The sequence below is a fragment of the Ictalurus punctatus genome, chromosome 17, assembly GCF_001660625.3.
Source record: "Ictalurus punctatus breed USDA103 chromosome 17, Coco_2.0, whole genome shotgun sequence".
NCBI classification, from domain to species: domain Eukaryota; kingdom Metazoa; phylum Chordata; class Actinopteri; order Siluriformes; family Ictaluridae; genus Ictalurus; species Ictalurus punctatus.
The window spans coordinates 10,413,773-10,431,956 of NC_030432.2; the positions used below are offsets into that span (position 1 = coordinate 10,413,773).

Sequence of the window (18,184 nt, forward strand, 5' to 3'; positions counted from 1 at the left end):
ACAACCTTCTTTGCTCATATTTCCCAAGGGTGCCAATATTAGTGGCGGGCACTGTAGGTACTTGTAATGTACTTATGGATATATTGATGTCGAGAGCATAATTACCGTGACGGGTATGCACTGTGAATATCTCTCTCTGCACCTTTCCTTGCTGTTAGAAGAGCGGTATGTTTGTGTGAATATTTAGGGACTTATGCTCAGACAATAACAAACAGCACTCAGAGTAACTTGGTCAGCACAACTCCAGTCTAACACGAGATTTCAGTATATTAAATGAAATGGAGTCATTTATGTAGAGCTTTGTAGAACTACGAAGGAGGTAGTTGTGATTTAGTGGTATGAACGTTGGGTGCGTTTCAACGAGACGTTTTAAAGTATTGTATTGATATAGAATATTGCAAAATTATACATGCTTCTGGTATCAAAGTAGACAGTTCTTGTATTGTGACAACGGTAGTGGGCGTGGCCTTGCAAAGAACACTGACGGTATTTGTTTAAATAATTTAGTTGCTTTACTATTAAAATGACACTTTCATTTTTGTCTGTCGGTCATTCTTGAACACTGACTTGCGATGTATAACAGACATACGTCTCTTTAAAGTTCGGCACTACATCGCACTGCTCATACAGGGAGCATTTTTGTTGTAGTAAGAGAGATGAATTGTAGGTAAGCTGTAGTGTTTTCCTCCCCGTGTGCTCTGCAGTTTTGAAATGGTTCACAGGAAGCGCCAGGCCCTTGCATCACTTCCTCTGCCTTCATCTCGCAGCACTTTTGCATTTGTTTTCCTCTGTCTTCGGTTTGCTGCACTCTGACCCAGTCCAACCTGCAACCACTCAGAGCAAACACATCCGCTCGTCCACACGAACTGCCAGCGATTCACCCGCAGAGCAGAAGCCGTGTGTATCGATGAGCAGCTGAGAAGAAGGAGCAGCTGTTGCTGAGAGTGGAGTAGACCAGAGCAGAGCGTCATCATTCTGCATTTTGCATTCTTGGGGGTGGGGAGTAAGAGAGGACCGTTAGAGCAGTGATGGTGGTTGGGATCTATATTTAGTCTGACGTGACCCCACTCGTACCGCGACAGCTGTCCCTCCTCTTCGTCTCGCCATGCAGTGTCAGGAATAGAGGAGTCCAGTCAACCTGTGAGGGACGTAAGCGCGCTCTGTCTCGTATCTCGCTCTGTGCCGGCTCCGTTGAACTTGTTTTCTGGACTGCTCTGAAATACGGAAGTTAGAGGAGCCACACTGGCACTGAGGAACCAGAACCGAGGAGCTGAGGTAAGGCAGTGAGTGGATGTCGAACTTTAATTGAGGATTTTAAAGCTCGAGACACAAGCAGAGCTGTTCGGAGAGACTGCGGGCCGAGTGTGAAGGCTCAGGCCGAGGCCTGTCGAGCTGTACTGCACTATTTTTAGGCTTGAGAACGGCAGGTCAGATGAGTATCCAACTTAGCCTTCTGTAGCAAATTAATCAAGCTCTGAATAGTCTATGTGGCCCTGTTTAGGTGCTGAATAGTCAGGTCTGGATTGCCATAGGGTGCTCTGTGACATGAAGCTTTTTATTTACGTGTATAAATAATGCCGTGGAGTTCCTGTGCCGTTTTGTTTAACACACATCCACAGATTGTAGGGTGAAAAGCATAAAGCCGTATCAGTGACTAACTCATCTTCTGTGCTCTCCATTAAAGCCCTACTTTACTGTTCTGTGAGTGTAGGAAACTTTCAGAACCGCAATGGCTCCCAAAGGTTTCCTGTTTCCTGTGATGGAAAGACCAGTCTGTCTGTTAGTGAGTTCTATGATCACTCTCTGCGCTTTGTGTTAAGGAATGAGGTGGTGCTTTAGTAAAGAAACGGCCTCTGGTTCAGTGTGGGAGATTCGTGTGCTGTTTAAACGTACGTGACGCAGGAAACAGTTCTGTTAATGGGATTTTTGGTGTTGCTGTAGTTGTCTAGTTTGAGTCGTAGGTTCTTTGTTTTCCTTTAGGTGTACTTCATTCATCAATGTGCATTAGCTGTATTTGGATTTTTAGTGATTGTAGCTGTTGTCTTACAGGGTAGGTGTTATTTCTGTTTTAATGCCTGGTGATAAATCTGTGGTCAGGAAAACATTATTATTACAATTGATTTGCCATATTTAGACAAATAGAAAAAAGAAAAGAAATTGTGTGCGCTCTAGGAAAGCCCATTGGAGGTCGCCGTGGCTAAATTGAGGCAAACAGCTAATAAATAAATAAATAAATAAATAAATAAATAAATAAATAAATAAATCATGAAAAATTAGATGGCCAAAATATATTTTTCCTTTTCTTTTCTGCCTATAACATATACTTTGCGACCTCGAATGTAAACCGTAATATATTTCACCAATATGTACTTTTTAACCTTGATTTAGAATGTCTTCCTTTAAATTAGAGGTCAACCAATAGTGGATTTTAATGATCTCCTTAACCTGACGATAACCGATGAATCAACCCATTAAATTGATACCGTAAAGCTCTTTGGGACAATGTCCATTGTTAAAAACGCTACAGAAATAAAACTAAATAGGACTGAATTGATATTGAATGAAAACATAACGGTACAAGTACAATATTGCCGAACTTTATTACAAAAATAAACAGTACTGACTGTACCATGAAAATGTACTGTACTTTTTAAATTAAATGAAATATTAATAATATATGTTAGCTGTTAATAAATATTAAAGTAAATGAAAGTTATACGTCCAAACTGAAACAAAAACTAACACTCCAAATAAAAATAGAGACACCCAAAAGTAATTTAAAAAAAAACACTGCAAATAACACAACAAAGTTTGTCAATTTTTATTTCGCCTCTAGAGGCCGCTCTCGTACTGTATAATGACAGCGAACTCTTCTCAGCCGCTCCAGCGACGAACGCAACTGGGAAAAACTATCGGTGTGGGTTTTTACTGATAACCGATAGTTCCAGCAATCGGTTATCTCGGCACAATCGATCAGTCAGTCGACCTTTTAATTTTCACATGATGTACGGAGCCAGTTTATTAAAAATAGTGGTAAAAACAGTCAGTCTACCTAAAATTTTTTCAGACCTCGTTAGCTGCGATTTTTCACACAGTGAATGTAAGACTTTAAGTTTTTATTAGCTGCTTGTTACAGTCTGTCAAAATGTTCATGATGCAACCCCACCGCAGCCAGAATGGAAACGTAACTAACCTAAATCCTAAAACTTTACTTGTGCTCGAGAAACCTGTAGTTTCCAGAACTATATAGTAGAAAATGTCAGAGTTCGTCGTGTGAAGGGTTTTCCCAGGCCATCACGCCATGTGTGCTTTTAGAGAATTTCTCAGTTGTATATAAATGTTCTGGATTTGATCATTTGGTTCTTTTATACATGTGTGTGTGCCATTTCTTTGTTTGGTACACTAGTATACTGTATGGCAGTACTGGAGACGTAGCTCCCAAAAAAAGGTTGTGCACTCACTTCACTTTACATAGATAAGCACACCAACGACTCTTTATTTAGCAGGGTTATGTACGTGTGTGTGTGAGAGAGAGAGAGAGAGAGAGAAGCCTGTGAACCTTGAGAGACATAATTAACCTGATTTTAATAATCAAACAGTTGTGCTGTGTAGCAGATGTTCCAGATGTTTGTTTTTGTTTGAGTAACTACAGCATTCACATGAGGTAATAGGCAGAAATGCCTGTAATCCAATATGTTTATAATATGCTGCAAGATATCATGCAGTTGTGGTAAAAATGCCGTTTTATAATGATGAGCCAGTGTAGTTTGGGAACTGTAGGTTTACCAGTCATAGCGACAGTTATTTTGAAAGATTAAATGGTCTTCTGGTCCAGCAGACAGGTCCAGAGCTGCAGCCTCACATTTTGCCCAACGTTTGAAACCTTACAGCATTCTCAGTATTACAGATATCGCCCAGTGTATTCAAAGAATGTGTCTACTTTTAATAAGAATCGTGTACCAGTGGTTGGTGTTATTATACAAAAATGGTACGCCACCCTGAAGTGTATTATTTTCATGTAACAGCACAGTCCATAGTGTGTTATCTTATACTACAGTAATTTACTGGTGATTACAATATTTGATTCATTAATGAATGACACGTCACACTTTTTAAGGCATTATGCTTACATTTAATGTTGTAGGACGTCCATGAGACACGTCCTTGTTCCTGTCAGAACACTTACAGTCATGTCCGTAAATATTTGGAAATTGAGAAATTATTGTTATTTTAACTGTCTTCCACTGTATATTGGAGTAATTGAAATAATGTCTATAAGCTCAGATTTTCAGCTTTAAGTTAAAGGAATTTACACCCAATTTGGGTGAACGGTCTATGTATTATAGCACTTTTGATATGTGGTCCCAAAACCCAGTACCCGAAATACTCCCAAAATGAGGTTGCGGATTCTTTTGCAGTCAAAGTCTGCCTGAAGTCTGGAATCCATCGACGTCATCAGATGCAGGGGTTTCATTGCTGGTGATGCGCTGTCATTACTGCAGCTGTCTTCAGTTCCTGCGTGTTCTTGGGGTGTTATAGCCTTCAATTTTGTCTTGAATTCGGTTCAGGTGATTGATTTGGTAATTGTGGTTTTGCAGCATTTGGCTGAATCTGCGCAATTAATATAGTCCATACATGTCAGCAATCCCAATAAATACAAGGGAACCAGTTCCGTTAGCAGCCATGCATGCCTACACCATGAGATGAGGCGGTATGCTTCAGATCACGAGTAGTTCCTTCCTTTTTTTATACTCACTGATACAAATATAAATTGATATTGGCTTATCTGTAAGTAGGATGTGGTTCCAGAACTGCACAGGCGTTTCTCTAAGCGTTTTATTTTGGGTGGTGGGGGACGACTTGAATCTGGTCTTCCTGTTCTTGAGGCGTACCAGTGGTTTACATTGCATGATAAACCCTCTGTATTTACTCTGGTGAAGTCTTTTCCTGATTGTTGAGGGTGTTCCTGATCTGGCCAACTATGGTAAAGGAGTTTTTCTTCACCAGAGAAGGAATTTTTCGGTCACTTACCACAGGTGTGACCGAAGGTGGTCTTCCAGGCCTTTCGGTGTTCACCGGCGCATTCATTCTTTGTAAGAATGTACCAAATTGTTTATTTGGCCACACCTAAAGTTTTTGCTATATCTGGGATGGTTTGTTTTGAGTTTTGTTAGCCTAATGATGGCTTGCATTGGAGATCATATTCATGAGTTCATTGACAATAACTTTATCAATGGCCAGATATTTATGGACCTGACTGTACATTATAGCAATGATTAAAAAAAGTTGCTCCCTCACCTCCGGTGTCTCCTTTTTTCTCCTCTCGAGGTTGACGAGACAGAAAACCCCACACACGTTTTTACCGAGAAACAGTCATTTAACAGAGAAACCGGAACGCGTAAACTGTATAAGCACAAGAGGCTCCCGTGCTGGTAAACTTTCCATAGTACTGTGACCGTTACAAAGCATCTTATACGGCAAATGCTATAGGATTCTTGTATCTGATTGGTCAGTAGGTGGTGATTAATGTTCTATAACAGCAGCTCTGACTGTAATGCTGGCTACAAGACAAATCCCAGGTTTATATTCATGTTGTTGTTCTCAGACACTATGTCTCTATAGCAACAGCTTATTCACAGGTACTTGTACGGAGGATGCTATACATATTCTAAGCTTTTAAAACGAATTTTAAAAAGTGTTATTGAACAAAGTGAAACGTATGATCAGTGATCTGGTAAAAATTTCTGTGAGGAGATTTAACGTAAAACAAGGCATGTCGTCGTAAAAGTATAGCTTTTAGAGGTATAGCTGTGGCTTTAGGTTATGAGTTTCCGCTATGAGTATTCAGGAGAGAAGACTTGGCACACGGTTTCTCGGTAACAAACTGCAATGCTTCTCTCAGATGATAACTATGTTCTTTAATACATTAAAAAAAAATGTAATTGTTTGTAAATTGCTGTGGTGTAAGAGGAATAAAACACTTCAGTTATAGGAAAATCATACATTTTGCGGTGGTAATGGCATTACACTACCCTGTCATTGATCATTTTTCTCTAACAGCACAACCTGTCATGTGTTATTCCTTGCCTAGTGTCCTGGTTTACCCTTGTCACCCTCTAAACCTCACTTTACACTGCAGATTCAGTATGTTTTCTTTCCTCCAGTGCGGTGCAGACGTTCTTACCTGAAGCTCAGTCCGAGGTTGACATCTCCCAATACCAGAATCTATCGTTCTCAGAAACCTATCTCTCGGCTGTCGCATATCAGCTGTCCCTGCCGTTCATCCCCTGCTCCTCGTTGTCCGGCCCAGCCCATGAGCGCAACGTCATCACCATGGCTTTCTCATCACGCTTTTCCTTCTGGGAGCAAAAGGAAAGTGGCGTTCCATTTTCAGTTCTCGCTTCACTGCACTGTGTGGTCTAAGTTTTGGATTTTCTGCATGCATCATAGCTGCCATAAAACACAAAGGGCGATACCTCTCATCGCAGTCATCAGCGTGTATTCAAACGCACGGCTCAGCTGGTGTGTGATGTGTGTACTTCGGGTAACATGGTTCACTGTGTGAAAATAACCAATGCACTGTAACACAGATTGTATTCATAGTGTCCTGCAAGACTACTCCCTCTGCCAAAGTACTTCATTTAGAAAAGCTGCTGCTTGCCTAATCGCTTCAGTAAACGGATGCCCCTGGTTTAAATAGAACAAGATCAATTTTGAACTTATTGTGTGACTTATTACTCCAGTTTACACTGTCGATTTTAGTAGGTCATGCATGAGTGTGTGGTGCGTGTGTAATCTGAAGCATGACCCGGCACAGCCGCGTTTTTAATTGATTTAAAATGCACATCATAATTATTTTCTCCCCTTCAACCTCTTCAGGTTAAAGATGAGACCAAGGCAGCCCCTAAGAGTTTGAAAGAGAGTGTAAGTGCTATGAAAAACCATCACTATTTGCTGACAGGAAACAGATTTTACTGGTTGGGGCGGCTCTAGAGGAAACATTCTTGCACAGTCTATAATGCTTTATAATACTCCTTGTTGCGCAGTCCATTTTACTCTGAACCTTTATCATCGATACAGAACTGTATATTATATTCACCGATTTGAAAAACTGAACTGACCTGCTTTTGAGATCTAGGAGTAATGCTCGTACAGTCAGCACAACAAGGAGATGATTTTACTGAATGTTTTGTAGTCCTGTGAGCTGCTTATATCTCTTATGGTTAAGTTTACCAAGCTGTAGGCTATAACAGCACAAAGTGAGGCTACATGCACAGCCATAAAGTGCATGAATGATCTGCACAAGGATTAGATCTGTTCATCACAGATTCCACAAAGTCCTGTCGTGTAAGCCATGTTAAATGGTGCTTGTAATTGCACTGGTTAGCTAGTAAGTGTTATTCTACAGAAATGTCATCCCAGTCATTATTTATTCGACTGGATTTAGTGTAGCTTTTGGCAGTGAATGAGGTCTACTGGACTGGAGTGCAAGCCACATGAGTCTTAACAATGAACGGTATGGAAATGGAAGTCCTAGGCTTGGATCTGCATGCCATTCTAAACTGTGTGTCTTATCTCAGTAGTCTGACTTAAGACCCTGGTTCAATATAGGTCAGTGTGCCAGTAATGCATGAATAAGAACTTGAGCACAACCCTGGCTCTTTAGCTTGATGAGCCCCTTAGTGTTATTTTAGATTGTGTTTTTCAAGGTCTGATGCTGAAATACATATTCACAAGTATTTTGAGTAACTTTTATCATTATTATTATAAGTATTGTATCACTTCTCCTGAACTTATCATTAATACGTGTCCTTTAACACCCCCGTTCCCCACCCAATGCCATCTGGCTGAGTAGTCAGATAGTAATGGTAGCCTCAGTAGTCGCTCCCAGTCGGTACCCAGCCTGGAGCCTGCTAAAGTCCTGCTGCGCACCAAGAGCCCCCAGCCTGCTCGAGATCCTCCTGGACATGCCCAGTCCCAGCCCCAGCTCAGGGAACGATTCAAGAGCCCTTCACCCACAAGGAACAGGTTTTCTATCATCAAGAGCCCTGAACCATCCAGAAACATCCAAGAGCGCTTCAAAAGCCCTGAGCACTATCCAGATTTACAGAGTCGTGAGCCTGTCCAGAATGGTGATAGCAAGACCAATGGTCTTTTAGCTAGCAACACCACAAGCACAGTCAGTGCCCGGGAGCCAGAGATGACAGAGGACCCGAATGGTGTAACTCTCAAGAAGGGTGTGAAGGTGGTGAAGAGAGTGGTGAGGAGGGTAGAACCTGCAGATGAGGACACTGCTTCTACTTCTATGACCACAACTCTTTGTCAGACTCCCACTGAGCCTCCAAAATCTTCCTCTGAGCCACCCAAACCCTCAACAAAGCCTGTGATACCCCGAATTGTCCCTGAGCCACCCAAAACTATGCCAGCATCTGTACCCAAGGTCACTAAGAAGCCCATGTTCTCTTTTAAGCATGACTTCATAAAGAAGGAGGAGAAAGATGAAGTCTCCACAGGACTAGCCAGCCTGATGAGCCGAGGCAGGACCAGGGATCTGCGACCTCGTCCCTGTAAGGAGCCGTCTGCAGCAAAACAAGAGCACAAGAAGGAGGAGAATACTGAAGACAAAGAAAGCTCAGCAGCAACAGGGAGGAGTGTGCAGAAACCTGAAGCCAGCCATAGTCTGCATTCAAAGCCAGAGGAAAAGACTTTGGGACCTTCTCCTCCTACCTCTCCTGCTACTACCTCTCCAGTTAAGTCCCCCGTCACCCCACCAGCCGGATTCATCCCAGCTCCCAAGAGAGTGCCTGTGCCAAAGCCTTCCCCCATGGTTCCTCTGGCTGGTTTTATTCCCAAAACTACTGAAGTCCGTAAAACCCCTACAGTTTCTGCACCACTGGCATCCATTCCAGATCCCAAACCTGCATCCATTGTGCCCAAGCCAGCATCTGTAACTTCTGAAGTATCTCCAGTTCTTACTCCTGTCAAATCCACCACTAGCTCGTGTCCTGAACCGTTAGCCACTTCGCCCGGGTTCACCCCAACCCCCAAACAACTGGCTACGAAGAGCCTAAAGGTACTGCTTGCATTTATACTGCATGAAGCACTTTACCATCGTTGGACTGCGTGTGAGAATTCAGGCAACTAATATAGCATGTTTGTCCAAAGTTTCAAAGATTTAACTTCTTTGCATTAACATATGATTTGTGATTTTAGTGGTTCTAACATCACTTACTTTGTACAGCAAGAGCAAATTGTTTTCCCAAAAGGTGGGAGAATGGTTATTTGACAGAGTAAATTTGCCTTAGGTATCCCATGCTTTGGTGTTGTCTGTGTGGTCATGTGAAATCCTCATTAGCGCAATATCTCAACAACCAGTGGTTGAATATTTGTAGGACTTGTATGGAATTATCATTGTGACCAGCAGATGAACTGGCTACATTGTGTAATTGATCCAAATAAGGTCAAGGTCACAGTAAGGTCAAATGTTTGAAATTGTTTTCAGTTTGTTATACAGAGATGTTACTTTTATGTTCACGTTCAGGAATGCAAGCCCCGTTTCTGGTGGTGGAGGTATCCCCGTTGATGCTGTTGGTGTCTCTTTCGAATTCTTAAATTGTATTTAAATCTTGGGTTATTTATGATTTTTTAGCGATAACATTTATGAATTTTGCTACAGTGGACCTACACTTTCTGCTTCTTTCTTTTTTCTTTTTTTTTGTTTTCTTCTCAGCTAAAGCAGAGGTCAGAACAAACATGAGTAAAATTTGCTCGGTAGAAAGGCAGTTCACTGAAGCGGAAAGGAGATCGGATTTGAAAGATGTAATTGTGCAGCAGTTGTGTTTGCGTCAGCCTTGTTTATCAATTTGAACTTTGACCTGAGAATTAACAAGCCTCAGTCATGTGATCTAATAGAAAACAAAAAGCCATCAGAATTTCTGTTACAATGCAGGGTTTTTTTTCTTCTTCTGTTTGTTAGGATTTAGTTTCTTGTTAGCTGTTTTCGTTTGGACCATGTTATTTGGAGTCTGTCCATTTTTAACAGAAGTCGTCTTCTTTCACTAACAGCATTTAGTTCTTCTTAGCCTGTGAGGTAGAACCTCTCATTAGCACAAGGCTTTATGGCTCTGTTGTCATGTTCAGGCCTCTAAATCTGGGTGAACAAGACGGAGTTAGAATGAGAGTATGGGCGTAACAAGGCAGTTAATGGTGCTTACACACTTCGTGCAAGAAATAGATACAGAGCCATATCTCCCTGCAGGTTGAGCCTGGCTAGTACCTGGAAGGGAGACCTCCTGGGGAAAACTGACGTTGCTGCTGGAAGTGGTATTAGTGAGGCGGTGCTCACCCTGTGGTCTGTGTGGGTCTTAATGCCCCAGTATAGTGACGGGGACACTATACTGTAAAAACGGCACTGTCTTTTGGATGAGACGGTCCTGACTCTCTGTGGTCATTAAAAATCCCGGGACACTTATCGAAAAGAGTTTGGGGGAATAACCCCAGTGTCCTGGAGAAATTCCCCCATTGGCCATTCTCTATCATGGCCCCATAATAATCTCCATCTCTGAATTGTCTACATCACTCTCCTCTCCACTAACAGCTGGTGTGTGGTGGGCGTTCTGGCGCACTATGGCTGCCATCGCATCATCCATGTTGATACTACATACAATGTAAAGCGTTTTGAGTGTCTAGAAAACGCTGTATAAATGTAACTAACTATCTAGAAGAAATCTGTGCAATTCACACAGTTGATGTGTTGGGCATGGTCTGTATGAAGCCTTTTGTGGTGAATTATTTAGCATAACGTATTGCATTTTGAAATCTGGTTGCTTGTGTGCTTGTTTTATCACAGGCCCATTTATTGGAGCCTGAATGCAACTGAATATGGAAACCCACTGACCTTATGCACATACTGTGTATACGAGTGTTTATGTACTGTGTGTGTATGCATAATGTTCAAAGGTGAAGACAGTATCACTTCTGTCCTCAACGCAAACTGCGAACTCTTGTCGTGGCATCATATCTAAAGTCTCTCATCCACCTATGATCCAAAAGGTGTGTTAATTTGTTTGTGTGTGTGAGTGTGTGCGCATGCTCAACTTCGCAGCAGCTCGGTGTGCACTTGATGCACACTGCAGGAATGAAAATCATTAGAATAGACACAGCTAATATACGTCTGCTGTCTCTGTGGTAGGCTCTGTTGCACTAATCTACAATAAGAGGTCTAACGAAGCATGAGTTCACACACTGTAGCCATACAACATTCACAGCTACACTTCCTTTCGGTGGTCTGACTTGTAGGAGAGTCCTCCACAGAGTCCTGCTGAAGCAGCGCAGAGACGACTGGAGCAGATCTTCTTTGCATCTGTAATTATTGTCATCTTTTTCCCTTTCTCCTTTAGTGTTATTTCTTATTTCCTTTTATTTTCAGTCTAATTCTGTTCCTCTGCTCTGGATCCAAGTCTTCTCCCAGTAAACCTATGGTTTTTTTGTTTTTTCCTTGAAACTAAAATATTTCAGCGTCAATTTTTCACTCTTACACTAGGGATGGGCAATTATAGTAAAAAATATCATATCATGATACTTGACACGTCTATGATGTTTGATGGGTTTTACAATATATGCAGTAGGACTGCTGACAAACTGCCAGCAAAACAATAATGTTGCATTAAACGAAACAATGAATTAAATAAATAAATACTTAAAATTGAAAAATGTCATTCTAATAAACCTTGATAATAAATAAAAATATTCAGATTTAATAACTTCGCATATTCTGAATGAAATTGTAACGTCATCAGTTGTTATTTCCTGGCCTGTTGTTTAATAAATGTTAGAAAAACACCCAGTGATGCCTGGGATATCTCAGAGAAGTGTATTATCACAAGATTTATCATGATATCGATATTATATTGCCCAGCCCTATGAACAGTTAACCTATTATTCCTGTAGCTGTAAAGATTGAACACCCGGCACACCCGAACTCTGCCTTGTTAAGGCGGATGCCAGATTTTGACACTACCTGTAAAATGACACAAAAGACCCTTGATTCCCTTTGTTCATTTCGTTCCACTCAGTCATACCTCACATCCAGATTATTTTTCATCAGTGTTCTCTGCATGCTTCTGTGTCTCACTCCATTGCCTTTCTGGCATAACATCAGCATCCTGACGTTTCATTTTCTCTTTCACGTTCAACTCCATTTCTCTGTCCGTTGTACTCTCCTTACCTCATCTGTTTTCTCATCTGCCTTTCTGTTTCTCATCCACTGCTGTCTTGGCTGCGGTGCTTGATGTCGCTGATTGGCCGTCTGCTTTAGCTGGAGCCCGTGCAAAGTGCATCTGCGTCCACATGCACTCAGGTCCAGGGCCTGCCTGAGAAACCGGCCTCATCTCTCACCCTCACAGCAGTGTGTTCTCGTGCTGTCTGCTTCAGTGTAAGCCTCTGTTCCATGCCCTCTCCATTCTCCCTGTGCCAATAACTAGCTTCTTTTTTTTTCTTAATTTCTCAATTAATGCTTGTGTTGACCTTGTTTGTCAATAAGCAGACCTCAGGCTATCTCTGTTTCTGTGATAGCCCTCCATATGACTTTAGTTACCCCCTTAATCCCTGTTTTATCCAGTCTTGTGTTGGAAAGCCTAGTCATTGCATGGTGACTAAAGATGGGCTTCTTCAGCATGAATCCAGCAGCATTTAACAGTTATATTGTAGTCTAAGGGCGTGATATCAGTTGGTTGGTATTTGTAAGCGAGTTGCTATTTATGAATACCACCTGCTGTTGTCACATTGCACCTTCACAATGTTTATAATGTTCATACCAATATGTATTACTTCATCACACCAGCACAGAGCCTTAGTCTGGTAAGCCATTTTATTCGATTAGGTAAGCTGTAGACAGCAAATGGTATTAACAACAATGTTGACCATCTTTAATTGGGGGCTTTTCCCCCTCGCTTATGAATGCTGTGTGCATTTCACTTTCATTTCGGATTAGCGGCAATTCGTGGGGCGGCAGTTGCTTGAATTGTGGGTTCATCATTATTCTTAATGAAAAACACAACAACAAAACGGTACAATGAGAAACGTGCTTATATTAAACATAGAACTTCTGTAACCGAATCAGTCAGCTCAGGTCACTCTCGTCACGTGATAAATGAAATCTGACTCCTGCTGATCTGTGCTGCGACTCGGCTCGTGCTGAGTTGAGCAGATGCGTTCACTTTTTAATTGTAACTGAGCTAAATGATTTTTATTCATATAAAATGTGGGGACACGGTGGGCAAGTGATGAAATCCGTGTGCGGCCCGAACACCGGCTATCACAGCAAGCCTAAATTCCTCCCATTGTCTGTCCTACACAACGATCTATGCAATTGCAACTATATAAAATATACTGTATATAATATCTTTGTCTAACAGAGTAGCACATAAGAATGTGAATGTAGAGAGCGTGATGGTGTGTAACAGTGTATTTGCCTCCTTCTGGTCGGCTGCCGTGTCACAGGGACCGGTGGAAGAGGATCCCGTGACTATCCTACAGGTGGCCCACGCTGCTGCCGCCCAGCCTAAGGTCTGCAGTGTTCTGCGCGCGCGCGCGCGCGCGCGTGTGTGTGTGTGTGTGTGTGTGTGTGTGTGTGTGTGTGTGTGTGTGTGTGTGTGTGTGTGTGTGATTCAGCAACACACGTGCTCTTGCCCCTTGACTTTCCATGTCAAGAGTGCCACATGCACCCTTTGTTTGGAGTGCTATGATCTCACACCTACCATAAACAACAACACTGGCCCAGCAGCGCCAGTGACGCAGTAAAGTAATAATTTACTAATGTTCTGAACGGTGACAAACAATAAAAAAAAAAATCTGTGAATATTATGACACGTTGGCTTGATTCGGACCTTCTGTTGCTGTCCGTCTGGGTGTGTTGTTGTTGTTCCCCTTTGCTTTCACACCGAGTGAGGAATGCAGGATTTTAGTCACAGATCAGTCTGAGTTTGACATTTACTCCTGTAAATACTTACATGATGTATAATCTTTTCTAACATTCTTTCTTTTGTGACGTTCTGATGTGACGCTATAGCAGTCAGCACCTTAACCCCCTGCTTTCTTGTGTAAATTGACCCCTGAGCTGTTAGATTATTTGTACCCATTTTTTGGAAGCACCTCTGGTCACCCGTCATACACCCCTGCGGTGTAGAAGTTGGCCTTTCATGCTGAACTAAGATTTTCAAACAGCACCAGAAGGCAACTTCTGTCACAACTCCTGTGCTAGTCATTCTCCAATGCATGCCCCATGCATGGAGTGGTTTTGAGTGGGTTTGGTTGTGAGGCTGTATAAAGTATCGTGATTGAGTGTGATAGATATGTATTTTCCTGTACAGGTGAAGACCGAGGAGCAGATCGCTGCAGAGCAGGCATGGTACGGCTCCGAGAAAGTGTGGCTGGTCCACAAGGATGGCTTCTCTTTGGGTAAGTTTCACTGATGCACACCAGCCCGGTTTAGGAGCTCTTTTAATGCTCTTTTAAGTGTTTCATTTCACCGTTAAGAACATTCACAAAAGGCTCCCGGGTGGTGCTACAGAAGAACGATCACCCTGTCATTGGGAAATCACAAAAGTTCATGGGCAGGAGCCAAGGGAGCAAAAGTGGCCATGTTGTCTGGGTGGGAGTGATGGCATTCTTTCTTTCTCCTGTCAATCACAGTGGCACTAGACAAACATGGGGGTCTGTGAGCTCATGTATGTTTAAGAGGGTAGATAGCACTTTCCTCCAAGTGTGTTACACTGCCCTGTTACACAGCATGAGCAGCGGTTTGAAAAGATGTGATTGGTGTCTTTTGGCTTGCCTCTCTGACCAATCACATTTGAACATGACAGTCTCTGAAAAAAATCCATCCATCCTGCTTATCCTACACAGGGTCATGTAGGAGCCTGGAGCCCATCCCAATTAACTCGGAGCTCAAGGCGGGGGAGACCCTGCACAAGGTGCCAACCCATCACAGGGCACAATCGCATACTCATTCACACACTACAGACAATTTGGACATGTCTTCAGACTGGGGGAGGAAACTGGAGTGCTGGTGGAAACCCCTGAAGCACGGGGAGAACGTGCAAACTCCGCGCACACTGGGCAGAGGTGGGAGTCGAACCCCACAACCCTGGTGGTGCAAGGAAAACATGCTAACCAAAGTTATTTACATAAATGTGGTTTGTTGGGGCAAATCAAATGCGACAGTGACTCTGCCACAGAAGTCATGGTTGTTCATGAGATCTGAGCTGCGGTCCACCAGTCGATCACCCCTGCTTTATGGTTTCACTGCTTGCTGGTAACTGTGTTTGACGACCTTTGACCCATGACACCACGTTCATTTTATCGCGGTACTGTGGTTATGTTAATCTATAATGCTGCAATAATTTCACGCTGGTGTATTATGACAACTGTTTATTTCATATTTAACCAATACTCCCATATGATAGTGTAGCTATTATTTGACATATATATATATATAATTTCTACACTATTGCTACAGTCTTAGAATGATGTACAGTACTGTGGTTGTTATATTCATTACCAGTTGTTTCCTTTTGTGCCAAAAACATGGTTATTTTTAAAGACTATATCTAATTTAATTAACAGGAGCTTAATTCTTTCAGTTAAATTGGTAAACCTGGTCTTTTATTTTAAGGCCTTTTTCTATTTTGTGCTGTGTTGATTGCAAGCTGTTAAGACTAAGTGGTTGGTTTCTTTCCCCATGTCACTGTAGCCACTTTGCTGAAGACGGAGGCGGGCAGCCTGCCAGAGGGGAAGGTGAAGATCAAACTGGAGCATGACGGGACAGTACTGGACGTGGACGAAGACGATGTGGAGAAGGTCAGGCCGTGAGCAGTTTTCTGTGTTCTTGTTGTGTGTCACTGTGTGGCAGAGATGTGTTTTTGAATAGAGGAACCATGCTGGGCTGGGTTATTTGTCTCTTGTACAAGAGGCACAGGAGGTGGTAGATAGACTGAGTTTCTATAGTCCCTATACTTGACTTAGACACACACACACAGCACAATGTTTTGAACTCGGATAAATCATTAGCATCAGAACATGGCTGTCGGAGAACTCACCTGTCATTAATGCATGATCATATGCAATGAAGGATAAATTTCACGTTCAGCCTGTCAGAGTTATTTCTAATGTACTTCCATAATCTGAAAGTTAATTTTAAATTCAATGTCTGAACTGTCTGTCTGATTAGATTGGATCCAGGACAGCAGTTTGGATTCATGCAGCTTTGACCCCTTTAATTTCATTAAAACAGTGGGTGTGTCAGGAACAGAAAGCAGCTGCATTGATGCTTTACTGCCTGCCCTGTCTTATAAGGCAAACCTTGAAAAGCTATGACCGCATCTATGTGAGGAAACTCTTTGAAACAGCCTTCAGAGGCAGCACACGTTAGCATGGCGCCAAGTTGCTCACTAACGCTCAAGTCCATGAGGTGAGATGGAAGTTGGGGAAAATGAAATATCCTCTGCTGCTGTATTTGACTGACCGGTTGACACACTGGATTATGGGATATTTAGGAAATTGAAGCATACGTGCAGGCAGCGTTCTATGCGTACATTTGATTTGGACGTGAATCGACATCTTGCTTCCTCCTTAAATTTTTATATGCAGAATTTTTTTTTCAGCTTCAGACACACCCGAGGTGTCAAACCTGCAGTCTTACTCCAGCCTCTTCCAGTCTGTTGATTGTTGGTCTTTCCTCTCCCAGGCGAACCCTCCATCCTATGACCGTTCTGAAGACTTGGCGACTCTACTCTACCTGAACGAGTCGAGCGTGATGCACTGTCTGCGGCAGCGCTACGGAGGAAACCTCAACCACACTTATGCTGGGCCCAGCATGGTGGTCATCAACCCCATCAGTGCTCCTTCCATGTACTCGGAGAAGGTAAACACAATACACAGCTGTCTTCCTACTCAGGAATTTTCTGGATGATTTTTTTTATATCTCCTATCAGACGACTCAGCTTTCTGCATTGTAATATACACAATACTGCACGTTTTAGACAGGAATAGTACCTAAACAGAATGCGAAACGGATTAGCTGTTTTAATTGGCTAATGGGATCAACACTAAATTAGATTTAATGAAGGATCAAGTCATATTTATTATAAAATCTGAGTTGAAGGCTGGGGTATTTCTGTTGGTCATCAAACCTAATTCAAAACCCTGCTTAATAGATCATTCTGACTAATTGGCAGTGTAGAATCCTGAAGCCTTTTGCACTTATGTGGTATTAGGCATGCTGAAGACAGACTCGATGCCAACATACTTTTGAGATTATCAGCTGTTTTGATTTATTTTGCTTCCATCTGAAGTTACGAGCATACTTTTTTAGTCTTGGCTTTTAATTACCAACCAGGGTAAAAAATTACTGCAGTGTGGTCTAGCCAGTCGTCGTTTACGACGATTGGCTTTTGTTGGTGTAACTTTGTAGCTTTGGAGTTTTAGTCTCCCGCGAAAATGTGTGGATGATTGTTTTTGGACAATTGCATTGCTTTTAGAAGTTTCTTTACGTGGGCTACTTTTGCTCAGTGGGATCTAAAAATGATGGAACCACTGAACTGATAACTGGCAATAACAATCATGAAATTAATAGATTAAATATATGGGTTTTTTTTTAATTGTGTAAGCTTAAATTATTGTTACAGCAATGGAAATTGCTGTAACAAATGATACCTAGCTGAACCAGCGAACAAGTGTGCTAACGTTAGCTAGCTACCTACAGAGCCGCTGAACCATCTGACCTGTTCGGCAGAAAAAAAGCCATCACTGCGTCAGTCTTCAGTCTCTTCAGATCTGTCTAAAGCCATGCCGAAAGTTATTTTGGTTTTAGCACAGGCTCTGTCGCGTTCTCTTTATGACCGCAGGCTCTCTGCAGTTCGAGGTTTCTTGGTTTTGATAACAACTGATTCCCCAGATGGCAACAATGATTGCGTTTAGAACGATCCAGATTAAAACTGCCATCTAGATGACAAGTTTAAATGCTAAACAACTGCTGTAAGAGCAAGTTACAAACACTCCGCCATCATCAGCACCCGCACACATGATATAGTAGCCGGCACTGCTTCTTTCTGTTTACGAACGCGATGTAACCACACAAAGGCCAACGACGTCAAACTGATGTTTCCAGTGAAATCCGACCCGACAG

The 18,184-nt window shown here is 42.2% G+C and overlaps 1 protein-coding gene across 17 annotated transcripts in view; it reads left to right on the forward strand.

Annotated features, from left to right (window-relative positions):
• myo18ab (myosin XVIIIA b) overlaps nucleotides 1-18,184 on the forward strand; it is a 112,824-nt gene that overhangs the window by 35,001 nt on the left and 59,639 nt on the right. For 2 of the 17 annotated variants that reach the window (XM_053687536.1, XM_053687535.1), the window contains exons 1-11: nucleotides 726-1,275; nucleotides 6,165-6,370; nucleotides 6,878-6,924; nucleotides 7,856-9,073; nucleotides 10,960-11,052; nucleotides 11,299-11,364; nucleotides 12,317-12,433; nucleotides 13,501-13,566; nucleotides 14,370-14,457; nucleotides 15,752-15,858; nucleotides 16,745-16,921. In XM_053687536.1, the coding sequence (XP_053543511.1) occupies nucleotides 6,334-6,370; nucleotides 6,878-6,924; nucleotides 7,856-9,073; nucleotides 10,960-11,052; nucleotides 11,299-11,364; nucleotides 12,317-12,433; nucleotides 13,501-13,566; nucleotides 14,370-14,457; nucleotides 15,752-15,858; nucleotides 16,745-16,921 (2,016 nt within the window). In that variant the 5' untranslated portion in view covers nucleotides 726-1,275; nucleotides 6,165-6,333. Of the gene's footprint in view, nucleotides 1-725; nucleotides 1,276-6,164; nucleotides 6,371-6,877; nucleotides 6,925-7,855; nucleotides 9,074-10,959; nucleotides 11,053-11,298; nucleotides 11,365-12,316; nucleotides 12,434-13,500; nucleotides 13,567-14,369; nucleotides 14,458-15,751; nucleotides 15,859-16,744; nucleotides 16,922-18,184 lie in introns of those variants that run through there. The other 15 variants (XM_053687538.1, XM_053687537.1, XM_017490631.3 and 12 more) reach the window with 12 other exon arrangements.